At 47.0% G+C, this 26,245-nt stretch overlaps 1 protein-coding gene across 1 annotated transcript in view; it reads right to left on the bottom strand.

Annotated features, from left to right (window-relative positions):
* The window catches only part of PIGN (phosphatidylinositol glycan anchor biosynthesis class N), a 137,932-nt gene extending 113,862 nt beyond the window's left edge, over positions 1-24,070 (bottom strand). The window contains exons 1-8 of the mRNA XM_060244280.1: positions 23,806-24,070; positions 23,134-23,255; positions 21,819-21,917; positions 13,172-13,278; positions 11,424-11,548; positions 7,002-7,132; positions 3,766-3,882; positions 340-380 (exon numbers count right to left, since the gene is read on the bottom strand). Coding sequence (XP_060100263.1) covers positions 340-380; positions 3,766-3,882; positions 7,002-7,132; positions 11,424-11,548; positions 13,172-13,278; positions 21,819-21,917; positions 23,134-23,255; positions 23,806-24,032 — 969 coding nt within the window. The 5' untranslated portion in view covers positions 24,033-24,070. The remainder of the gene's footprint in view (positions 1-339; positions 381-3,765; positions 3,883-7,001; positions 7,133-11,423; positions 11,549-13,171; positions 13,279-21,818; positions 21,918-23,133; positions 23,256-23,805) is intronic.
* Positions 24,071-26,245: the final 2,175 nt, after the last annotated feature.

Here is a 26,245-nt window from a genome sequence, read left to right as displayed (position 1 = left end):
TGGCTGACCTACAGCCAGTCACGGTTCGCTCAGAACTCTCTAAACCCCACCTCCCTCCCAAGGTGCCCATTGTGGGGAAGGAAAGGAAATGTGATTGTAAGCTGCTTTGAGGTACAGAAATGTGGGATATAAAAACCATCGCTTCTTCCATTCTTCATGTGGAACATTACCTTGATCCAGATTCACCTGGCCTAGCAAACCAGAAACACGACTCTAGCTGTTGCAGTTTTTTTGCATGCTTTATCAGGTGTTAATGCATAAGCTTTCCAACTATATCTGGAGCGGTGGCTTAAATTAAAGAGACACATTAATAAGCGGCGAGCTCCATAAACTAGGTACCTGGTTGACATCCTGCCGCCTCCACGTCTCCAGTTTCCACTCTATAAACAGGATAACAGAAAAGCAAAGACATTTTGAGACATTACTAACTGATATAAGCAAATCTGAGGAAAATAACTCATGTGATGCTCAATGATTTGCCAGGACTTCCTAAAGCAATAACGATCTTTTTTTCCTACTAAAAGAGATGCATGTTCCGGTTTCAGTATACAAATCTAGGGAGAACGCCAAAGGCATTCCAAACAGACCAGTTTCAGCTTTTAAAAAATGCATTGTCAAAAAAAGGCAAAATTGTACACAGAAAGCTTGAGCTTCCCAGCAAAGCTGCAGAAGGCAACTTCAGATACAGAAAGCCTTAAGCCAACAGGTAAGCATTTGAAAAGATCTTGTCCTGGGACCTCGTATGCAAACTACGTGCAGTCCCGCTGAGCTACAGCTCCCTACTGAGGCTGCCCTGATCTCTATGGAGCTGGGAGAAGGAAGTCTAATAGAGACTGAGCCCCTGATGGAGACTGAGCCCCTGATGAGAGACTGAGCCCCTGATGAGAGACTGAGCCCCTGATGAGAGACTGAGACCCTGATGGAGACTGAGCCCCTGATGGGAGACTGAGCGCCTGATGGGAGACTGAGCGCCTGATGGGAGACTGAGCGCCTGATGGGAGACTGAGCCTCTGATGGAAGACTGAGCCCCTGATGGGACACTGAGCCACCAAGGTCTAGGGCTGCTAGCCCTGGGTTGGAAAATCCCTGGAGATCTTGGGGGGGGGGTGTGGAGCCTGAGGAGGGCAAGGTTTGAGGAGGAGAGGGACTTTAGCAGGGCATCATATCATGGAGTCCACCCTCCAAAGCAGCCGTTTCCTCCAGGGAAACTGATCTTTCTCATCTTTCAACTGCAATTAGTGGGAGATCTCCAGGTAGCACCTGGAACTTGGCAACACTAAAAGTCCCACATGAATCTTTCTTTTGTTTGTTTCTGCAGCAGAATGAAGACGATGGGGCTTTCTGGAGCAGGAATCCCATGACTCCCTTTCGCTAAATCAGGGGTGACAAAGTCATTTGTTATGAGGGCCAGATCTGACATTAATGAGACCTTGTTGGGCCGGGCCATGTCGGGCTGGGCCATGTGTGTGCCTATTTAAGATTAGGTAGCAGAGACATAAACTTTATAAAGAACACAAACACAATTAATTTTTAAAAAACTTAAAATAAAGCTGTGCAACTGAGCGAGCCTGGCAAAGCAAACTCTGCCCCCCCCTTCTTCCCCAAGGGAGGAGTCTCAGCCAATTGAGAAAATAGAGATTTTGCTCTGTAGCTGATGTGCTATTGAGCAAACCTGGTGAGGCAAGCTGTGATGGAGAAGGAAGCAGATGACAGCCAGTTGCTTGGGGGCCTGATAGGAGCCCTCTGGGGCCTGATTTGGCCCCCGTGTTTGACATCCCCGCGCAAAATCTTCCTTCAGCAGACAAAGTCTTCCTCCAAAAGAGAACAACTCTTTCTGATCGGGAAAGGTTTCCTCTAACAAAGTTACATCATTCTTCAGTGAAGAGGGTCAGAGAGAAACATGGCAGGAGGGAGTTGTGGGATCCAAGCCCGAGTTTCTAATCCAGGTGCCCCGCCCTTTTCTGAGGATACAGCTGCCAAATGGATACCCGCCCCCCAAAAAAGGGCAGGCTTGTGGAGGGAGTGAGACTTGAACCCCCATCTCCAGCTCTCTTGCACCCTTCCCCACTTACCAGGAAACTCCCACTGCAGCTTTCTGCCTTCTGCCCCCCTCCCCACACAGGAACTACTATGAAGCTTCGTCCTCACCCTGCCCTGCCCCGCTGCTCTTCTCCTACAGAGACAGATCAAGATCGAGTCGCCATGGTAGCTTGTTTGGAACAGCAGAAAAGAGCAAGAGTCCGAGAGCACCTTAAAAAGAATAGCCAAATTTGGGGCAGGGGAGGAGCTTTTGTGAGTCACAACGTGAAGAAGAAGAAAGAGAAGAAGGAGAAGGAGAAGAAGAAGTAGGAGGAGGAGGAGAAAGGAGAAGAAGGAGGAGGAGGAGGAGAAGGAGGAGGAGGAGAAAGGAGAAGAAGGAGGAAAGGAAGAAGGAGGAGATGATGATGATATTGGGTTTATATCCCACCCTACATACTCTGAATCTCAGAGCAGTCACAATCTCCTTGCAGAAAAGAGCAAGAGTCCGAGAGCACCTTAAAAAGAATAGCCAAATTTGTGGCAGGGGAGGAGCTTTTGTGAGTCACAACGTGAAGAAGAAGAAAGAGAAGAAGGAGAAGGAGAAGAAGAAGTAGGAGGAGGAGGAGAAAGGAGAAGAAGGAGGAGAAAGGAGCAGAAGGAGAAGAAGGAGGAGGAGGAGGAGAAGGAGGAGGAGGAGAAAGGAGAAGAAGGAGGAAAGAAAGAAGGAGGAGATGATGATATTGGGTTTATATCCCACCCTACATACTCTGAATCTCAGAGCAGTCACAATCTCCTGTGCCTTCTCCCCCCACCCCACAACAGTCACCCTGTGAGGTATGTGGGGCTGAGAGAGCTCTTACAGCAGCTGCCCTTTCAAGGATAACTCCTACAAGAGCTACGGCTGACCCAAGGCTATTCCAGCAGGTGCAAGTGGAGGAGGGGGGAATCAAACCCGGCTCTCCCAGATAAGAGTCTGCACACTTAACCACTACACCAGGGGTGGCCAACGGTAGATCTCCAGATTTTTTTTGCCTACAACTCCCATCAGCCCCAGCCAGCATGGCCAATGGCTGGGGCTGATGGGAGTTGTAGGCAAAAAAACATCTGGAGAGCTACCGTTGGCCACCCCTGCACTACACCAAACTGGCTCCATCTGAAGGAGTGAGCAACGACGCACAAAAGCTCATGCTCTGCTATCATTTTTTTAGTCTTTAAGGTGCTCCTGGACTCTTGCTGTTTTCTACTTCTTCTATAATTACCCCTTTGGTTTACTGGCAGGCTGGTTGTTTGAACCCTACATCTGCATCACCATTTTGCATTCTGGGCCACTGCCTACCAGCTATGTGTGGCTCTACTCACTGTACCAGATTCCTCGTCTGATGAAGTGTGCTTAGAGAGCACATGAAAGCTTACGTTCTGAATAAAACTAAATTGGTCTTAAAGGTGCAATCGTCTCATCATGACGTTTTCACAGCAGACTTTTTAACGGGGTGGTTTGCCATTGCCTTCCCCAGTCATCTACACTCCCCCCCCCCCCCAGCAAGCTGGGTACTAATTTTACCGACCTCGGAAGGTTGGAAGACTGAGCCAACCTCAAACCTGAACCCAGCTTCCGCCGGGATCGAACTCAGGTCGTGAGCAAAGAGCTCGGACTGCAGTACTGCAGCTTTACCACTCTGCATCATGGGGCTCACTGGGACATTAAACTGTCACAAAAACATCACCCATGCAGACACTCCCACATACCTTTCAAAAATTCGTCTTCGAATTGCTGGGAAGAGACTCGCTGTGGAGATTTGATTCCTGCACCCCAGGCAACTAACGGCGTTAAAGTCTCTGAGGGATGACCAGCCCCATGAGACCCTAAGCCCATGAGCAAAATAAAAATAAAAATTGAAAGTTACTTCAGAATAAGTTGCTGGCCTTCTATCATCACACTCCTGGTCTAGACTCCCTGGAACTACAGATACAAAATGGTAACTTGGCACCAGGGCCTTTTTTTGTAGCAGAAACTCCTTTGCATATTAGGCCACACACCCCTGATGTAGCCAATCCTCCAAGAGTTTACAGGGCTCTTAGTAAAGGGCCTACTGTAAGCTCCAGGAGGATTGGCTACATCAGGGGTATGTGGTCTAATATGCAAAGGAGCTCCTGCTACCAAAAATAAGCCCTGCTTGGCACATTTATGTTTGTTTATAATAATAATAATAAGTTTTATTTATATCCCGCCCTCCCCGCCGAAGCAGGCTCAGGGCGGCTTATAGCTTCCTGCTGAAGAATCCCAAATGGGAAATGCGAAGCACATCGTTTCCTTACACAATCTTGATGGACATTTCCCAGCCACATCACCTCTCCCCACGTATCTACCCTGCTGCAATAACAGCCTTGCACACCAGCCCTCTTCCCCCTTCATGTTTACTAGCCTCAGCCACCTAAAAGCCTCAATATCTCAAGAAATCCTGATTATCTCGTTGCCTCCAAACCGCCTCCGCCCCATCTCCAGTATCCAGGCAATGGTCCAAAGGACCGTCAAATGGCTGCTGGCGACCCCTCTAGGGTTTTCAGGGCAAAAGAGACGTCCAGAGGCGGTTTGCCATTCATTGCCTGCCTCTGCACAGCAACCCTGACACTGCTTGGTGGGCTCCCACCCTAATACTAACCAGGACCAACCCTGCTTAGCTCCTGAGATCTGGGCCTAGTCTGGGCTGCCCAAGTCAGTGCCTGCCTCACCTTACCCAGTGTTAAAAACATGGCTTCGATGCAGTCTTTGGATAACCTACTAAGACTTCATCAGGTTGAAGCCTTCAGTTCACCGCAACTAAAACAAGCCTTATGTGAAGCACGGCTGTTCGCACGTGTCGCACTTGTGCTATTTCGTCCTCGCCTCCCCTTTCAATTAAAACTGTAAGCCCCTCAAATGCAGGATACGTTGCTCTGTAAAACATCACCTATGCAGACCCCATAGCAGGGGTGGCAAAACTGCAGCTTGGGAGCCACACGTGGCTCTTTCACACATATTATGTGGTTCTCAAAACCCCTGAGATCCCATCGGCCAGCTTGGAGAAGGCATTGGTCTCTTTAAGAAGAAGAAGAAGAAGAAGAAGATATTGGATTTATATCCCACCCTCCACTCCGAAGAGTCTCAGAGCGGCTCACAATCTCCTTTACCTTCCTCCCCCACAACAGACACCCTGTGAGGTGGGTGGGGCTGGAGAGGGCTCTCACAGCAGCTGCCCTTTCAAGGACAACCTCTGCCAGAGCTATGGCTGACCCAAGGCCATGCTAGCAGGTGCAAGTGGAGGAGTGGGGAATCAAACCCGGTTCTCCCAGATAAGAGTCCGCTCACTTAACCACTACACCAAACTGGCTCTCCAGGGGTCCCCAGGGGTCCCCAACCCCTGGGCCGTGGCCAGTTAGCAACTGGGCCATGGAGTGAGGCAGAGACCTTTGCCTACTCCTCATTTAAAGACCCCCATAGGGGGGCAGGGACAGGGTGTGGGCGTGGGGGCAGCCTGGGACAGCCAAAAGCCCAGCACTCCAACCCCCACTGGTCTGTGGAAAAATTGTCTTCCACAAAACCAGCCCCTGGTGCCAAAAAGGTTGGGGGCCACTGCTTTAAACCACTTCTCAAAGCCAAGCCAGCTGGCAGCTTAGATAATGCATTCAGAGTTAAAGTTGCTTTCTTTCCACCTCTCCCTCCCTCCTCCCTTCCCCATCTATTTCCTTCCTTCCCTCTCTCCCTGTCACGTGGCTCTCAAAACATCTGACATCCATGTCTTGCAGCTCTCGAACATCAGATGTCTGAGGTCAAGACATTTATTTCTATGTGGCTCTTACATTAAACCAGTTCTGCCCTATATGAATATCATCTGGTCAGATCCATTCCGCTTGCAGTTGCGCTTTCCTTTTGCTCATGGAGCCTTCCCTGATAGGTGCGCATCAAGAGACAGCTCTTTGTGATGAAAGAAAGGGCATTCATGGGACCCAACCCAGCATCAGCATCTTCAATAGCAACAGGTCATTTCTGGCATTAATATTCTCCTCCCCCCCCCCCCCATTGATGCAGAAGCACAACTCAAGCTGAATGAGCTAGTCTCCTCTGATGGTTTTTGTTTAGGAAAAACAAAACAAAAGAAAAAAGGGCACTATGTTGGTAAGGGAGATGGAGATGATTAAGAAGAAGAATTGCAGATTTATACCCCGCCCTTCTCTCTGAATCAGAGATTCAGAGCGGCTTACAATCTCCTTCATCTTCTCCCCCCACAACAGACACCCCATGAGGTGGGTGGGGCTGAGAGAACTCTTGCAGCAGCTGCCCTTTCAAGAAGAAGAAGAATTGCAGATTTGTACCCCGCCCTTCTCTTTGAATCAGAGACTAAGAGCGGCTCACAATCTCCTATATCTTCTCCCTCCACAACAGACACCCAGTGAGGTGGGTGGGGCTGAGAGGGCTCTCACAGCAGCTGCCCTTTCAAGGACAACCTCTGCCAGAGCTATGGCTGACCCAAGGCTGTTCCAGCAGGTGCAAGTGGAGGAGTGGGGAATCAAACCCGGTTCTCCCACATAAGAGTCCACGCACTTAACCACTGCACCAAAATGGCTCATCAGGGCTCTGACCATGCAGGCAATTGCTACAAGAGCCAGAGTGGTGTACTGGTTAGGAGTGGTGGACTCTAATCTGGAGAACAAGGTTTGATTCCCCACTCTTCTTTCACCTGAAGCCTGCTGGGTGATCTTGGGCCAGTCCCAGTTCTCTCAGAGCTCTCTCAGCCCCACCTGCCTCACAGGGTGTCTGCCGGGGAGAGAGGCAGGGAAGTTGGTTGTAAGCTTGGAGATTCCTTAGGATAGAGACAAATGGGGTAGAAAAACCTACTCTTCTTCTCATCTACAATAACATTCTGTGTTTGCATTCTTCCCATTCTCGGCTCTTTCAGCCGCTACAACTATTAAGTTTGCTCATGTGAGGTTCTGCAAAATCTCACCCCAATCTGTCATTCCGTGGTCTGAGGTCAAGATAAAAGCTGTGTTGCTGTCATTTCCGTAAAAATCCTCAACCAGCGACACAATTTCTTTTATGCCTTCGTCAACTTTCCCGATGTTCCTCTTGTACTCGCTACAGAGGAAAGAAAGTATCACTTTCTGATGGAATTATAACCAAAACATGTTTGGAGCAAAGACTGATTTTTCAACGTGACCAACAGAAATAAATAAGAGTTAGGTTTTTCTTTCCCGTTTGCATTTCAGTGGTCTCCCTTCACAAATCACACTTAGACCTCTGGATTTATGGCACTATCCAATTTATTTTAAAAAATGATTTCTTATGGGCATGACAGAGACAGGTACTGTACAAACAGAAAAGATTTGGAGAATGTGAGTGATGGGCTCTTCCATCAAACCTCTCCCTTCACGAACTCACACAATCATGAAGGAGGAGGAGGAGGAGGAGGAGAAGACTGCAGATTTATATCCCACCCTTCTCTCTGAATCAGACTCAGAGCGGCTTACAATCTCCTATATCTTCTCCACCCCACAGCAGACACCCTGTGAAGTGGGTAGGGCTGAGAGGACTCTCACAGCAGCTGCCCTTTCAAGGACAACCTCAGGCCATTCCAGCAGCTGCAAGTGGAGGAGTGGGGAATCAAACCAAGTTCTCCCAGATAAGAGTCCATGCAGTTAACCACTACACCAAACTTAGAAATTAAGCTTAATTTAATTTAATTTTGTGATTTATACCCCGCCCTATCCCGCAAGGCAGGCTCAGGGCGGCTTACAACATTAAAACACTGCAATAACAATAAATAAAACATATCCAATTAAACACAACAAATTTAAAATATCTCATAAACATAATACATAAAATAGAGGGTCATAACTCCAACAATAATACAGCCAAAGGCCATAGTTCAGCAGTTGGTATGACTTCAGCTACTTAACACCACTTAGCACAGCTCCAGGACATTGACGCCACTTAAGGTTGGAGAGCCAGTTTGGTGTGGAGAGCCAGTTTGGTGTAGTGGTTAAGTGTGCGGACTCTTATCTGGGAGAACCAGGTTTGATTCCCCACTCCTCCACTTGCACCTGCTGGAATGGCCTTGGGTCAGCCACAGCTCTGGCAGAGGTTGTCCTTGAAAGGGCAGCTGCTGTGAGAGCCCTCTCCAGCCCCACCCACCTCACAGGGTGTCTGTTGTGAGGGGAGAAGACATAGGAGATTGTAAGCTGCTCTGAGTCTCTGATTCAGGGAGAAGGGCGGGATATAAATCTGCACTTCTTCTTCTTCTTCTTCTCCTCCTCCTCCTCCTCAGACCCTTGACCCAACTCAAGCGCATGGAGAGTAAAGTGCTGGGGGAAGGTCAGAGGGTTACAGGCCTTGCAAAACTTAGGTAAGTCCCACAGGGCCCGGATCTCCAATGGGAGCTCGTTCCACCAGGTAGGGGCCCGGATTCTGACAAGCTTCTGAGAAACTTCAAGATGGTTAGCTGTGTCTGTCTGTAACAGTAGGGGGGAAAAAACAAAAATCCAGGAGCACCTTAAAAGCTATCAAAATTTGTGGCAGAGCAGGAGCTTTTGTGAGTCGCTGCTCTTTTCTTCTCCACACTGGAATCTGAAGAAGTGACCAGTGCCTCATGAATGCTCTCACTTTGCCACAAATCTTGTTACTCTTTAAGGTCAAAAAAGATATTATAGCACTGGAAAAAGTGCAGAAAAGGGCAACGAGAATGATTAAAGGGTTGGAACATTTTCCCTGTGAAGAAGGGTTAAAACGTTTGGGGCTCTTTAGCTTGGAGAAACGTTAACTGAGGGGTGACCTGATCGAGGTTTACAAGATTATGCATGGGATAGAGAAGGTAGAGAAAGAAGTCCTTTTTCTCCCTTTCTCACAATGCGAGAACTCATGGCCACTCAATGAAATTGCTGAGCAGTCAGGTTAGAACTGATAAAAGGAAGTACTTCACCCAAAGGGTGATGAACACATGGAATTCACTGCCCCACAGGAGAGGTCCACAGACGCTGTGGCTACAAGCCACTGATGACCCAGCTCTTAAGAGGGGATTGGTCCATCAGTGGCTATTAGCCACAGCGTTTTGTTGGAACTCTCTGTCTGGGGCAGTGATGCTCTGTATTTTTGGTGCTTTGTGGGGGGCAACAGTGGGAGGACTTCTAGTGTCCTGGCCCCACTGATGGACCTCATGACAGTACCTGGGTTTTTTGGCCACTGTGTGACAGAGTGTTGGACTGGATGGGCCACTGGCCTGATCCAACATGGCTTCTCTTATGTTCTTATGCTATACTGGACTATACTTATGTTATACTGGCTATACTTGAATTTTTCTGAGAAACAGACAGGAACTCATCAACTTCAGACTACAATGCTGTAGCTCCTTGAAAGAAGCTATGGCATATTTAAATCTGTGATATTAATTACAATAGGCCTTCTTACTTCTGAATCTCCCAGGTACCCAAATTCTTTTCAGCAAGTGAGATTTTTTTAGCATTCATGCTAAAATTTTAGCATTCTCAGCTGGGAGGGGCAACAGTGGGAGGGCTTCTAGTGTCCTGGCCACACTGGTGGACCTCCTGATGGCACCTGGGGGTTTTTTGGCCATTGTGTGTACAGAGTGTTGGACTGGATGGGCCATTGGCCTGATCCAACATGGCTTCTTTTATGTTCTTATGTTCACAATTATGGAGCACTATCCCCCAAAAGACCATTCCACGGTCCATTTGGGGCAGGTCTTCTGAACCAGTAATGCGGATGAAGGGGTTTTTTTCTGTTCTGCTGCCCTAGAACCAGGAATCGTCATTTTTAACGAATGCCAAACATTCTGCACATCACATTAAGAATGTTATTAAACATGGGATGCACCTTAACACATCAACCCTAGTATCGGGAATCGTCATTCTTTAATTCATCCCCAAAATTCTGCACATCGCATTAAGGATTTTATTAAACACGAGATACATCTTAACACACCAACCCTACCTGCCCCACTGGAGTTCTTAGGTCTGCTACATCAGCATATATGGCTGCCTGCAATCCAACAAGATTCTTTACCAATTAGAAAAGGGCTAACCCTCAACAGGGCTTCCTGGGCTTCCTCTGGAAACCATTCCTTCCTCCAACCCTGCTACATTGGAACAAAGCAGGAGTCAAGGTCACCTTTAAGACCAACCAAGTTTTATTCAGAATGTAAGCTTTCGTGTGCATGCACACTTCTGAAGATGGGCCAGTCCCAGTTCTCTCAGAGCTCTCTCAGCCCCAGCTTGCATTCTGAATAAAACTTGGTTGGTCTTAAAGGTGAAACTTGACCCCTACTTTGTTCCACTGCTTCAAGACCAACATGGCTGCCCACTTGGATCTACCTGCTACAATGGATCACAAAACACTGCTGAAACCCACTGTTTCCCCCCAGCATACATTACTGGATCCCAGCCAGTACTCCCTCTAAACTGTGGAGTCTTGCGAGCAAAAATTCTATTTCGAGAGCTACTGGCATTAAAGTTGTGAGCCACTGCATAAATTAGCTTGCTCTGGGGCCATATTTCCTGAGCTAAGACAAACATGTGTGAGCTGGAGGCTAAAAAAGCTAGGCTCACACTCACTCAGCTTCAAGGGAACACTGGTACATACCAGAATCTTCAGAATGGGGTGGGATTCTACATGCAGTTGCCTTTGATTATGCTCCTGTTGTAACCAGTGTTCCCTCTAAGCTGAGTTAGTGTGAGCCAGCTCAGTTTTTAGCCTCCAGCTCACACATTTTTTGTCTTAGCTCAGGAAGGATGGCCCCAGAGCACACTAATTTATGCAGTAGCTAAATTGCTGGCTCACAACCAATGTTCCCTCTAAGCTGTGGAGTAATTAAAGTGGCTTTGGCATTAAAGTTGGAAGCTACTACATAAATTAGTTTGCTCTGGGGCTATATTTCCTGAGCTAAGACAAAAATGGCTGAGCTGGAGGCTAAAAAACTGTGAGCTAGCTCACACTAACTCAGCTTAGAGGGAACACTGATCCCAGCTGTTATTCGGGTGCCATTGAAGGCTTGAAGCCGGCGCTGCAAATTACATTCTGAAGTGCTATGATGGAATTAAGCGCAAGGAGAAAGTTAACCAACGTTCCAAAGAGTCTGAATTTCAAGTCCCATTGCAGCATCGACGTACGACATGCACGCATTTGTCAAAAAGGGGTTAACGTGGTTGAAACAAAAGTATTCAACAAAACCGGAGAACAAAGAGGGTTTGATACAATCACGATAACACATTTTGAAGTTCACTGATCTGAATGGCAGAATTAAGCATACCCTTCAATCTCTCTGATGGATATCAGAGGAACTCGAAACTGTTCAGCTGTGCCTGGATTACACTCAACTTGTATTACATTCCAAATGATGAGAATTAACACAGCGTACCTTGAATGAGGTCGATGAGCGTGCCCATTTGTGTCTATCCCTAATAAGTGCAAGAAGAAAACAATTTTCTGCTCATGCAGCTTAGAAAACAGAGTTTCATTGTTTCTAGCAGAGCTGAAAAAATCCTACATGGGGAAAAAGGGTTTATAGAAGTTAATCTGAATGCTACACAAATGCCAAGTGACATTTTTGTTTAGAATCGTATTGCTAAGCATGCACACAGAAGAGACAACCACTATGAACTTTTTGTAAATGAATGATTCTGCTCACTTGTAAAAGAAGATGCAGAAGAAGACTGTAGATTTATACCCTGCCATTCTCTCTGAATCAGCATCTCAGAGCGGCTCACAATCTCCTTTACCTTCTTCCCCCACAACAGACACCCTGTGAGGTGGGTGGGGCTGAGAGAGCTCTCCCTTTCAAGGACAACTGCTATGAGAGCTATGGCTGAGCCAAGGCCATTCCAGCAGCTGCAAGTGGAGGAGTGGGGAATCAAACCTGGTTCTTCCAGATAAGAGTCTGCACACTTAACCACTACACCAAACTGGCTGTAGAGAAACTACAAGTGTCACTGAGGTCTCGGCCCTACCTTGTCAAGGACCATCTCAGTGTCTACACAGTGGGGCAAATTGACCCCGCTCCCCATCTTAACCGTTTCCTGATTGGAGGCCAAGAAGTTTCTCGTAATAACTCCTTTGGCATTTGGGAATGCCGAGGCAATCCTGAGGAGGTGGGAAAGAGCCAAGAAATTTGTAGACACCAGGCACATGGAGCCCCATTGCCATAAATGCCAAATGTGTACACCTCCCACACTATACCGAAGGAGACTCTGCACCCAGAGCCCAAAGTAAAGAGGAGAATCTAGATATTATTTCTCATGCTATATACCGGGGGTGGCCAAACTACGGCTTGGGAGCCACATGGGGCTTTTTCACACATATTGTGCAGCTCTTGAAGCTTCCATCTCACCACATTGGCCTGTTTGGAAAAGGCATTTCTCTCTTTAAGTCATTTTTTCAAGCCAAGCCAGCTGGAGGCTTGGAGAATACATTTAAAGTTAGTTGCTTTTCTTTTTCACCTCTCCCTCCCCCATCTTCCTTCCTCCCTCCTTTCCCTCCTTTCCTTCCTTCCTTCCTTCCTTCCTTCCTTCCTTCCTTCCTTCCTTCCTTCCTTCCTTCCTTCCTTCCTTCCTTCCTTCCTTCCTTCCTTCCTTCCCTTCCCTTCCCTTCCCTTCCCTTCCCTTCCCTCCCCTCCCCTTCGGCTCTCAAACATCTGATGTTCATGTCTCATGGCTCTCAAACATCCAATGTTTATTCTATGTGGCTCTTACGTTAAATCAACTTTGGCCACCCCTGCTATATACTGTTACTTAAATCCAGAGATTATAGCCACACCTGCACAAAACAGATTTTTCTGCAAACTTGGACGACCCCTACCACCAACAACAAGTTTGCAGAAAAATCTGAAATCTTTTTTTAAAAATACATGGGGTGTGTGTGTGTGTTAAACTTTCCCCAAACTAAAACAGCATTCTCTGTGCAAGTGGGACCAGCGGCAGGTGCAGGAAAGACCGGGAGGTGCATGGAGACCAGTAAGAATGAGAGAGAGATGGGATTCCCCAGCCTGGCACCTGTCTGTATGAATATAATTACCAAGTGGCCCTTAAAGGTGCATTTTGTTCAAAATCTGGTCAGGCCAGGTTCAAATTATACAACGCTAGAGGGGGAAAAGCAGAGATCTTTATTCACCTTAACATGGTCGAAAACCCAAGAGTCCAGCACAGTGGCATCTTTGGCTCCAAAATCTTCACTTTCCGCTTCATAACAGTGCGTATAAACATGATCCCCGCTGGCACCTGCAAGAAAGTACTATAGATGAGGGACCACAAACCTGTTTTGTTAAGAAAAGCAGGATCCACTTCCATACTAACTACATATAACCTTTTAAAAAGGTTATTACAAAAAAAAAGTAGCCAGAGGAAAAAACAGAAGAGAGTGAAATCTTTCCTTTATGTGATCATTAATAATAACCATGTGCACTAATATATATGGATTGACAAGCTGAATTCTTTGGATTATGGAATGCATTTTCCATACTGTCATTTCTGTTATATTTTATATTTATCTGGCCCTTTCCCAGGGGTGGAATTCTAGCAGGAGCTCCTTTGCCTATTAGGCCACACCCTCTGTTGTAGCCAGTCCTCCAAGAGCTTACAAAGCTCTTTTTTGTAAGCTCTTGGAGGACTGGCTACATCAGGGGTGTGTGGCCTAATATGCAAAGGAGCTCCTGCTAGAATTCCACCCCTGTCCTTTCCCATCCTATCAGGCGTGGTTCTTCCCCTCTCCTCCATCCTTTGTGAACATAGCAGCAGCGGCGTCACTAGGGCGGGGCCAAGGGGGCTATCGGCCCTCCCCCAGAGCATTCTCATTGGCCCCAGGCACTGACCCATGGTCCCCCCCAACAGGAAGGGGCTGGCCCTGGGACTAGAACGCTGCTGCTGTGTGTGGGCTGGCTGGGATTCTGAAACCGGGGCCGCGCTGCCGCCGGCTCAGCTAAAAGCGTGTGGGTGAGTGGGGGAAACTTAAATGCTGCAAAACTGGTATCTTGGATTACGGATGAGGGAGGGGCCATGTGAAGTGTGCGGAGGGGGTGACGCAGTCCTCCAAAAGGGGTGATGCCCAATGGGGGGGGGGTGACTTGAATCAGTTACACCCCAGGGTGCAACCCACCCTAGTGACGCCTCTGCATAGCAGTCCTTGTAAAAAAGGTCAGGCCAAAAGAGGGTGACTAGCCAAGGGTCACCGAATGCAGATGGAAGTTTGAGCTCTATCTAGCCACAGTCACTCTATCCACTACACCAGGGGTCCCCAACCCCAGGGCCATGGAGCAGTACTGGTCTGTGGCCTGTTAGCAACTGGGCCCTGAGTTGTATAATTATTTCATTATATATTACAATGTAGTAATAATAAAAATAAGAAGACATTGGATTTATATCCTGCCCTCCACTCCAAATTTCAGAGTCTCAGAGCAGCTCACAATCTGCTTTCCCTTCCTCCCCCACAATGAACAGTCTGTGAGGTGGGTGGGGCTGAGAGTGCTCTCCCAGCAGCCACCCTTTCAAGGACAACTCTGAGAGAACTATGGCTAACCCAAGGTCATTCCAGCAGGTGGAAGTGGAGGAGTGGGGAATCAAACCCGGTTCTCCCAGATAAGAGTCCGCACACTTAACCACCATGCCAAACTAATAGAAATAAAGTGCACAATTGTATCACCCCAAAACCATTGCACTCTCCAAGCCGGCAGCAAGGAGTGGGGTAGAGGGAAGAAATCCAGCTAGGGGTTCAGCCACACTCCTCTGCTTCCCCACCAAGCAGATGATCAGCAGGGATTCAAATTTTCACAAGTGCATACTCGCTATATTCTGCCTGCATGGATGAAGTAACCTAGAAAATGCTTGGGGGTGGGGGGGCGGAAATCTTGATTACAGATCTTTTTGAAAATGAACTGTTATTGATTCCCCCCCCTTAGAACAGAGAAACAGAGAGCAGGCTTCTGTTCCGACATCTTCAGAACAGCCGAACACAACTGCTTCATGAACAACGGCATTGAACACCTGACTGACCGATGGTGCGGATGTCTGGAGAGCCCATTTCCACCGGTTCCGCATAGCTTCCCAGAGAAAATATATACTGGGCGGGATCTACTGCTTTATCGGTAGCAGCCAGTATGCATTTTTTTTTTAAGGCTTGCAATTTCCAAAGGCAGCAAACATCCGACAATACAGAAATGACAGCTCAAACGCACAATCCTGGGACACTCAGAGGGAACAGCAGCAGAGAATCATTTCAGTATTCAGGAGTGGTTTTTCAAAGGACTAGTATGGATGACCTAGGGTTGCCAATTCCCAGGTGGGGCAAGGAGTAAAAGTTACAGCGAACTTCTGCAAGAACCAGCCTCGAAATTAATATACAGTTCGAAAACCATTCGCGACATTTGATACATCTACAAAATTTCTATTGCGCAACTCGCAAATTGCAAGGCGTTAAGGAACAAACACCCACCCCACCAATCGCATAGAAGCAAATTAATCGCCGATATATTTCAAAAGTTGGGTGTAGGTGAAAATTCAAATGGTAAAGTCTTTCATACGGAGCGCCGCTCCTAAAAGGTTGAAGTTGTGTTCGAAAAAGTCTTCCTCGGAGATCCACGCTCCACAAATTTTATCTGCTGTACAGCAAGGCACAGGAAGCAAAACGCGACGTGGTAGTACTCAATCCACATTTTGCTATTGCTTCTACGAGCTTTCCAAAGAATAACTACGTCCAGTTTAAATGCTGCTGCTTACATCAACATCCGTTTGGCATAATCAATATCCAAATTTTGTAGATTTATCAAATGTTGTGAATGGTTTTTGAACTGTATATTAATTTTGAGGCTGATTTTTGCAGAGGTTCGCTGTAACCTTTACTCCTTGCTGCATTATCCGCATTGCTCTTTGTTGGTTGCTCAATCCCAGGTGGGGGCAGGGGATCCCCCGGTTTGGAGGTCCTCCCCGCACTTCAGGGTCATCAGAAAGTGGGGGGAGGGGTGGGAAATGTCTGCTGGGCACTCCATTATTCCCTATGGAGACTTATTCCCATAGGAAATAATGGAGAATTGATCTGCAGGTATCTGGGGCTCTGTGGGGGGCTGTTTTTTTGAAGTAGAGGCACTGAATTTTCAGCATAACATCCAAAGCCTCTCCCACAAAATACCCCCCAAATTTCAAAAAGATTGGACAAGGGGGTCCAATTCTATGAACCCCAAAAGAAGGTGCTCTTATCCTTCATTATTTCCTATGAAAGGAAGGCATTTTAAAAGGTGTGCGGTCCCTTTAAATGTGGTGGCCAGAACTCCCTTTGGAGTTCAGTTATGCTTGCTCCTGGCTCCACCCCCAAAGTCTCCTAGCTCCACCCCCCAAAGTCCCCAGATATTTCTTGAATTGGACTTGGCAACCCTAGGATGACCCCGCCCTTCTCTCTGAATCAGAGACTCAGAGTGGCCTACAATCTCCTATATCGTCTCCCCCCACAACAGACACCCTGTGAGGTGGGTGGGGGTGAGAGGACTCTCACAGCAGCTGCCCTTTCAAGGACAACCTCTGCCAGAGCTATGGCTGACCCAAGGCCATTCCAGCAGGTGCACATGAAGGAGTGGGGAATCAAACCTGGTTCTCCCAAATAAGAGTCCACACACTTAACCACTACACCAAACTGGCTCTGTAAGAGCCTAATATGCAAAGGAGTTTCTGCTACAAAAAAAGCCTTGCCTTTCCCATATCTACAGCCAGGATGCCCATCCAATAGAACAGGGCTGGCCAACAGCAGCTCTCCAGATTTTTTTTTTGCCTACAACTCCCATCAGCCCCAGCAATTGGCCATGCTGGCTGGGGCTGATGGGAGTTGTAGGCAAAAAAACATCTGGAGAGCTACCATTGGCCACCCTTGGCATAGAACAACAAAGAGGCATTGTACCCAAACTAAGTAAGCCCACTACTAGATTTTATGTATTTTTTCACTTATTATTTATAGTCCACCTTTCTCACATGGACTCAAGATGGATTACAGTGAGTGAGCCACTTCAATAAGCAAATTGGAGCATTAAATAAACCATGAACTAGAGTATTAGAAGTCTGGAAATGACACAGTAGGATCCTACTGACAATACACTATGTAACATGAGAAAAACCATGCTGGATCAGGCTGATGGTCCATCCAGTCCAACACTCTATGCCACAGAGTGGCCAAAACCCAGGTGCCACTAGGAGGTCCACCAGTGGAGCCAGAACTCCAGAAGCCCTCCCACTGTTGCCCCCCAAGCACCAAGAAGACAGAACAGCACTTCCTCAGATGTAAGAACATAAGAGAAGCCACGCTGGATCAGGCCAATGGCCCATCCAGTCCAACACTATATGCCATACAGTGGCGAAAACCCAGGTGCTACCAGGAGGTCTACCACTGGGATCAGAACTCCAGAAGCCCTCCCACTGTTGCCCACCAAGGACCAACACTGCCCCAGACATAAGAACATAAGAGAAGCCATATTGGATCAGGCCAAAGACCCATCCAGTCCAAAACACTATGCCCCACAGTGGTGCCACCAGGAGGTCCACCAGCGGGGCCAGAACTCCAGAAGCCCTCCCCATTGTTGCTCCCCAAGCACCAAGAAGACAGAGCAACACTGTCCCAGACATAGTGTTCCATCTATATTTTTTGGCTAAGAGCCAGTGACAGACCTCTACTCCATATGTTTAGTCAGCAGTAAAGAACTCAAGTTCCCAGAAACCCAAGCACGTTTGTGAAACCATTTTGCGCTATGCAGCCTTATTATCTGCAGAGAAAAACCCTCTTGAATAGTTCAGTTTCGTATAGCTTGCAAAAGGTCCAGATGGCGGGAGCGATCCATTCCACAAGGCAGGAGCCTCTACAGAACACACTCTCTGGAAATCATCCCAACGTTCTTAAAAACAGAGCACAACTAAATAATGCATACAAATGCTCTGCTCGGTTCACAGAGGTGCCTTCCGCCAGCGCAAAGTGCCTTCTTCCAACACAACAGTCAAAAGAAGGCTTCTTGCGTCAAAGGAACATGCATCTGTTAGCCGAGCAGGGAGGCAGGATACAACCCGCTATTCTCCTGTGTTTTCCAGTTTCCAAGGAGGGTCTCTCCTGAAAGAAAAAGTATAACCCAGGGGCAGCCAAATTTGCTTAATGTAAGAGCCCCACAGTATAAATGTCAGCTGTTTGAAAGCCACAAGACATGAATGTCAGATGAGGAAGGCAGGGAGGGAGGGAGGGGGAAAGAAAGCAACTTTATCTTTCAATGCCTTCTCTCTAAGCTGGCCAATGAGGCAGTGGGCGCTTCAAGAGCCACACGATATGTGTGAAAGGGCCACATATGGCTCCTGAGCCACAGTTTGGCCACCCCAGGTATAACCTGAAGGAGACAATTCCAACCCCAACAGTGAATTCTAAACTAAATTCTAAATCTACTGAAGTCAATAGTCTTAAACGGCTGTAACTCTTCTCAGTATTGCACCAGAAGCGTTTTCCAAAGATGAGAGTATAACGGAAAAAAGAAAAGGGGCATTCCAAATTCAGGAAATGGCAAGCTTCAAGCACAGTACAGCCAACTGCCATTTTTAAAAAGTCCTTCTGGCAGTTCCAAAATGATATACAGCGAGGGAAGGCCCTGAAGTTTATCACATTATTCCGGTCCATGGGTTTCAGAACTGTGGTACATAGTTTCTTCTCCCCGGGGGGTTCTTTGCATCATTTACACAGCCCAAGGTTTTCTCATTTGTCACTCCTGTCTCTTATCAACTCCTTGGTATTCCTAGAGCATAGCTTCTATCATTCTGGAAAGAAACAGGGCAGGATTTCTTTAAGGTTTTTATAATCGGTTCAAAAGACATGGTTCTGAACAACAAAGAACATTCCGGAATGTTTCCGAAAAGGACAGACTGTAGTTCTAAACCAGGAAAGTAACAATAATAATAATAATAAATATCACAAAATAAAAAAATATCACAAGCCAGAGAAGGTCAAGCCAGATGCACCCCTGAAAGACTCATGAACCTCCTTCAATATTTTTTTCTGGAAAATAGCAGCAGAAGAGTAGGTTCTTATACCCTGGCTTACTCTACCTTACAAAGTCTCAAAGCAGCTTACTATCATTTTCCCTTCCTCTCCCCATGAGAGGCACCTTGTCAGGTAGGTGGGTATGAGAGAGTTCTGAGAGAACTGTGACTGGCCCAAGGTCACCCAGCAGGCCTCAGGTGTCTCAAAGCGGCTTATAATCGCCTTCCCTTCCTTTCCCCACAACGCACACCTTGTGAGGTAGGTGGGTCTGAGAGAGTTCTGAGAAAACTGTGACTGGCCCAAGGTCACCCAGCAGGCCTCAGGTGTCTCAAAGCTGCTTATAATCGCCTTCCCTTCCTCTCCCCACAACACGCACCTTGTGAGGTAGGTGGGTCTGAGAGAGTTCTGAGAGAACTGTGACTGGCCCAAGGTCACCCAGCAGGCCTCAGGTGTCTCAAAACTGCTTATAATCGCCTTCCCTTCCTCTCCCCACAACACGCACCTTGTGAGGTAGGTGGGTCTGAGAGAGTTCTGAGAGAACTGTGACTGGCCCAAGGTCACCCAGCAGGCCTCAGGTGTCTCAAAGCTGCTTATAATCGCCTTCCCTTCCTCTCCCCACAACACGCACCTTGTGAGGTAGGTGGGTCTGAGAGAGTTCTGAGAGAACTGTGATTGGCCCAAGGTCACCCAGCAGGCTTCAGGTGTCTCAAAGCTGCTTATAATCGCCTTTCCTTCCTCTCCCCACAACACGCACCTTGTGAGGTAGGTGGGTCTGAGAGAGTTCTGAGAGAACTGTGATTGGCCCAAGGTCACCCAGCAGGCCTCAGGTGTCTCAAAGCTGCTTATAATCACCTTCCCTTCCTCTCCCCACAACACGCACCTTGTGAGGTAGGTGGGTCTGAGAGAGTTCTGAGAGAACTGACTGGCCCAAGGTCACCCAGCAGGCCTCAGGTGTCTCAAAGCGGCTTATAATTGCCTTCCCTTCCTCTCCCCACAACACGCACCTTGTGAGGTAGGTGGGTCTGAGAGAGTTCTGAGAGAACTGTGATTGGCCCAAGGTCACCCAGCAGGCCTCAGGTGTCTCAAAGCTGCTTATAATCACCTTTCCTTCCTCTCCCCACAACACACACCTTGTGAGGTAGGTGCGTCTGAGAGAGTTCTGAGAGAACTGTGATTGGCCCAAGGTCACCCAGCAGGCCTCAGGTGTCTCAAAGCTGCTTATAATCACCTTTCCTTCCTCTCCCCACAACACACACCTTGTGAGGTAGAAGATGCTGACCTTGATAGACCAACAGTCCTACTTAGTATAAGGCACCTTCATGTGTTGTGTTCTAAGGACCAGTTTGGTACAGTGGTTAAGTGCACGGACTCTTATCTGGGAGAACCAGGTTTGATTCTCCACACCTCTGCTTGGAGTTGCTGGAATGGCCTTGGGTCAGCCATAGCTCTGGCAGAGGTTGTCCTTGAATGGGCAGCTGCTGTGAGAGCTCTCTCAGCCCCACCTACCTCACAGGGTGTCTTTTGTGGGGGAAGAAGATAAAGGAGATGGTGAGCCGTTCTGAGACTGATTCAGAGAGAAGGGCGGGGGATAAATCTACGGTCTTTTTAAAAAATAAAAAGCGTATCTCTATGGCCTCAGTAGTGGAGGAGGATTCAAACGAATGCTCGCAATAGTTATTGGAAAGTCAAGAAGAAACCATGTGTTAAGAAACACCAGCTCTTCAGCAAGACAAATATTTCTTATCCAACACAGTATGACAACGAGCTAAAGAGTGTTCTCAGGTCCAGTGTTCATTTACAAGAATTATCATGTGCACTTGCCAATTATCACTTGGGCTGTTATCTTGCCACCTCACGAATCCGCCTAAACAATTCCATGATGATTTGATATCATCTTTTTTTGGCCTGCCGCCCAAGCAATTCGGAAGTTTGCATTATACCTGCAGGGAGCCAGACTGTAGATATCTTTCGTCACTGAGTTCCAATTCCAAACACTTCAATCACAGAGAATGCCTGGCCATACGTGTGTCTATGGTTCTCCCTGAAAGTGGTGTCCTACAACTTCCTGTAGAAAGTTAGCAAAGACTTACAGGATAGGAACCCTCCGGGGCTCCTAGAAAAGAGAGAGAGGGACACACTGTAATAGAAAATTACAGCAGTTGGGTTAGAACGGATAAAAGGAAGCACTTCTTCACCCAAAGGGTGATTAACACGTGGAATTCACTGCCACAGGAAGTTGTGGTGGCTACAAGCATAGCCAGCTTCAAGATGGGACTGGATAAGCATATGGAGCAGAGTCCACCAGTGGCTGTTAGCCACAAGGTATAGATGGAACTCTCTGTCTGGGGCAGTGATACTCTGTATTCTTGGTGCTTGGGGGGGAGGCGACAGTGGGAAGGCTTCTAGTGTCCTGGCCCCACTGATGGACCTCCTGAGGGCACCTGTTTTTTTTGTTGGACTGGATTGGCCATTGGCCTGATCCGACATGGCTTTTTTTATGTTCTTAAAAGAGTTTTTAAAACAAACAAACTCAAATCCTTTACAGAACACAATGCAGATTAGCGTCGGCAACAATCAACATTTGTGGCAACTGCTCACTCCAGACATCATGTCACCAGCCAAGAATGTGATACGTATATTGTGGGAATCAGGCTTAAATTCAAATTTATATATTCCAGAAGAGAACGGCTGAGGAACATACAAAGAGCTTCTTTTTAATGCTGCATTTTTGTGATGATGCCTTGAAATTCTGCAGCTAAGACTAAAGCAGGCTTACCTTTCGCAAACATAGGGAGAATATCGGGACTGCCCCAACTCCAAGCGTATTTACTTTCATTGAAGAGTGAATCAAATTCCACTGGGTTTTCTTTCCATCCTGTTGGTCAAGAATCACATTGTTACTGCTAGGGTTTTTAATTAAATTGTATTAAGTAGCAACATGTTCAAAAAGAAACAAATTATCTTCAAACAACAATTGCTTTAGATCCCCACTGTGGAGAAAGGCGGGGTATAAATTAAATAGTAAAGCTGAAGATGGTGGGGGGGGGAGATAAAAGATAAGTGGTGGGAAGAAGAGATTGAAACAAGAAAAAGTTAAAATATGAGGGCTGCTAGAAGGAGGGAAAGAGGAAACAGTGTGAAGAAGTGGATACAAGGAGAAACAAGGTGCCCCCTGCAAGTCCTTGAGTGTCCCCCATTTCTGCAGGTCTGATTACAGACTGCCTGCCATTGAGCATTCAGAACTTTTCGAATACTATGCAGGGGTGTCGAACTCATTTGTTCTGAGGGCCAGATCTGACATAAATGAGACCTTGTTGGGCTGGACCATGTGTGGCATAAAATGTAATGCTAGGTAACAGAGATATACACTTTATAAAAGACACAAGACAAACACAAAGGTTTTTTTTTAACTTAAAACACGCTTATAACCTTAGCACTCCTTGGTCTTAAACGTGCTTTCTTTGTATCTCTCCCATGGGATCCAGGGAACTGGGCAAAGGAAGCTCTGGCTCTTTCCTTCCTTCCCCAGGAGACCAGGAGAAAGAGGAGCCTCAGCCAAAAGAAGGAAGACAGGTTTGGCTCAGTAGCTCTGCTGTGTGATTGAGAGCCTGGCAAAGCAAGCTTCCCTCTCCCCCTTCCTCTCCAAGGGAGGAGCCTCAGCCAATGGATTTACTTATTTTTATTTGATTTATATTCTGCCCTCCCCACCGAGGCACGCTCAGGGCAGCTGAGGCTTTGCTCTTTAGCCCCTTTGCAATTGAGCAAGCCTGGCAAAGCATGCTGTGATGCAGAAGGAAGCAAGTGAGAGGGAGAAGAAAGCAAATGACAGCCAGTTGCTCAGGGGCCTGATTTGGCCCCTGGGCCACATGTTTGACACTCCTGATTTAGTCTAGAATTCTCTAACATGAGCAAGAACATCTGAGCAAACTCGCCCTAATTAAAAGTAGCAGCAACAATGGACATATCTTCACTAAAACCCCTGAACCTTCTGATGAATGCATCTAGCAAATGAAAAACGATTTAACAGAAGATAAACATCTTTTACACTCGGTCAGTAAAACCTCAATTGGATCAATGAGCTATTGGCATACCTCTGGCAACAGCGCTGACATCTTCATAAAATCCAGCTATGAGAGCGACATGCCCTGGTCTAGACTCTGTTGGGACACGAGTATGAGAAACCCCCCAGCTGCCTTTGGATGTTACGATATTCCTGAAAATAAAATACTGGGGTAACGTGCATCGTTTACAGAGGTGATAAACAGAGGCAGGTTACAATAACTCTTACCTATGGCTAACAGATATATGAGTATGGTCATTTGGGCAAATCTGCATAGTTTGATCCATCTTGCCCTAACTGCAGAACTCAGTTTTCCCCTCATTACAAAATTTGGTCTTTCTAGAGCAAATCTCATCCCCAGCTTAATAATAACAACTATGATAATTATTATCATCATCACCACATGATATTGTGTGTAGTATAGCCAAGAGATCCTAAGATTGTCTGGCAGCCAGAAGTTCTAGCTCTTTTAGTATTATGTGCCACTAGGTGGTGAGCTAGGCTTGTTTTTAAGGCAAAAGACATTTCAGAGGTGGCCTACCGCTACCTGCTTCCACGTCATGACCCTGGTGTTCCTTCGATGTACTAGCCAGGGCTGACCCGGCTTAGCTTCCAAGATTGGACGAGATCCGGACAGCCTAGCTAGCCTAACGACAAACAACTTCTAACATTAGAAAGATTGCAGGAAGAAGAACTAACACACCTTAGGTAAGGAGCCACAGATGTATTGTTATCATCCAGCTCATAGAGGGAATCTGCACGGAGGCCGTCTGCAACAAAAAGTACTAAGCGCCGGGCAGGCGGTGGCAGCATTGTCTGATGAGGAGGCATACCGTGAACCAAAGGAGAAGTGAAGTAAATATCAAAAATAGAGATCAGGAACACACAATGCACCAGGAGGCCAGCCACTATGAAGATTGACATATCCATGGTGATGGGTTGTCATCGGAGAAAAGTCCAGCACTAAGAAGAGCAAAACAATTGTCAGTGGTCAACCAAGCGAAGCATGGACAGCAGTGTTCCCTTTAAGCTGAGTGAGCGTGAGCTAGCTCACAGATTTTCATTTCATTTCATTTAGTTTATATCCCGCCCTTCCCACCAAAGCGGCTCAGGGCGGCTCACAACACAAAAGTTCTAACATAGGATTAAATTTTAAAATACATCAGTTTACAACATTTAAACATATACCAGTAAAAACAGTAAAACAAAGCCATTTACCAAAATACCATACTACAGCCTTCTATTCGAAATTTTCAAGTACCGATCAGTTGTATGCCAACCGGAAGAGGACTGTCTTACAGGCCCTGCAGAACTGCCCAAGGTCCTGCAGGGCCCTCACCTCTTCTGGTAGCTGGTTCCACCAGCAAGGAGCTGTGATTGAAAAGGCCCCGTCTCTGGTCGACTTAAGTCGGGCCCCCTTTGGCCCGGGGATTGCAAGCAGGTTTTGAGAACTCGATCTCAGCACTCTCTGGGGAACATGTGGGGAGAGACGGTCCCTAAGGTAGGCAGGTCCTAGGCCATATAGGGCTTTAAAGGTAATAACCAGCACCTTGTACCAAACTCCAGCTTACACATTTTAGTCTTAGCTCGGGAAGGATGTCCTCAGGGCACACTAATTATGCAGTAGCTCACAACTTTCATGCCAGTAGCTCACAAAATAGAATTTTTGGTCACAAGACTCTGCAGCTTAGAGGGAACATTGATTGATAGCATTACAAATAGATGAAGTCCATGCCATACAAACAAACAAACAAACAGAATAATTATCTGTAGCTTACTGCTTAGGGGCTCTGGTGCACAACAGAAGAACCATTTATAAACATTTTAAATTTATACATTTCTACTTATTTCTGCTCATTGAGTAAAAATGCAAAAAAAAAAAAAAGGCTTTACAAAGCTGACAAAACCATATCCCACAATAAGGCTATAATCCTAAGAAAACACTTCCCTGAGAGCAAGCAATGAATACTGCAGGGCTTACTTCTGAGCAGACCAGTGCAGGATCACCTTCTGAGTGTATTTCTCCTTAAGATGCTCCAAGACTGTTATCACACAGATTTTAGAATTTCACTAAACTTTTTATTTTTTTGAACATAAAACAAGAGATGTTCCCTTGATGACCCCCAATGGGCTGCTCATTACCAAACAGTGGAGCAGCAATGTTAATAAAAGAACATGATGGTATTGGAATTGTATCCCACCCTATAGTCTGAATCTCAGAGCGGTCACAATCTCCTTTACCTCACCCCCCCTCCACAACAGACACCCTGTGGGGTAGGTGGGGCTGAGAGAGCTTTTTACAGCAGCTGCCCTTTCAAGGACTACTCCTGTGAAAGCTATGGCTGACCCAAGGCCATTCCAGCAGGTGCAAGTAGAGGAGTGGGGACTCAAACCCAGTTCTCCCAGATAAGAGTCCGCATACTTAACCACTACACCAAACATATGCTCAAATGGTGTTGGAGCATACAGGTTTAGTCAAGTAAAATCTACTTCTGTGTCTGAGCTGGTCTTCTTAGAACCATTGGATTCGGCTGAAAGACAAAAACGTCTACAGAAAGTACTTCCTCTGAGATTGTTTACTTGCTCTGCTAACCCTGAGACAATAACTTTATAACCACTTGCTACAATCACTGGTTTAATCGGAGGCTGATTCCAATGGAAACTGGGACTCTTTAACAAGTGCTGTCCCTGTGTGCTGCTGTCCCCTCCTCGGACCTTCCAAAGGCTGCTACACGCTCCCAACAAATGATGCCACTCTGGTGTGGCCATGTTACCTCCCTTCAATTTTAGCCTGGGACTGCCAGAAACTGGTGTATTGACTTTTAACGCAAGCCATAGAGAAATGCCAGTCTAGGACAAGAAACTGGAGCAGACAGGAACAAAACGAAAGCACAGTGGTAGCACCCAGTTCGTTCATTCTCTCCCCACCCCCACCACCAAGTCACCGCCAACTGACGGCAACCCCATAGGGTTTTCAGGGCAAGAGACGTTCAGGAGTGGCACTGATTTGCCTGCCTCCATGTCACAACCCTGGTATTCTTTGGAGGTCTCCCATCCAAACACTAGCCAAGCTGACCCAGCTTAGCTTCTGAGATCAGGGTAGCCTGGGCCGTCCAGGCCAGAACAGCAGTTACTCTACACTA

The sequence above is a fragment of the Heteronotia binoei genome, chromosome 7, assembly GCF_032191835.1.
Source record: "Heteronotia binoei isolate CCM8104 ecotype False Entrance Well chromosome 7, APGP_CSIRO_Hbin_v1, whole genome shotgun sequence".
In the NCBI taxonomy this organism is placed as follows: Eukaryota; Metazoa; Chordata; class Lepidosauria; order Squamata; family Gekkonidae; genus Heteronotia; species Heteronotia binoei.
The sequence above is the reverse complement of the archived record's forward strand: the minus strand, read 5'-3'. Positions and strand labels throughout refer to the sequence as shown.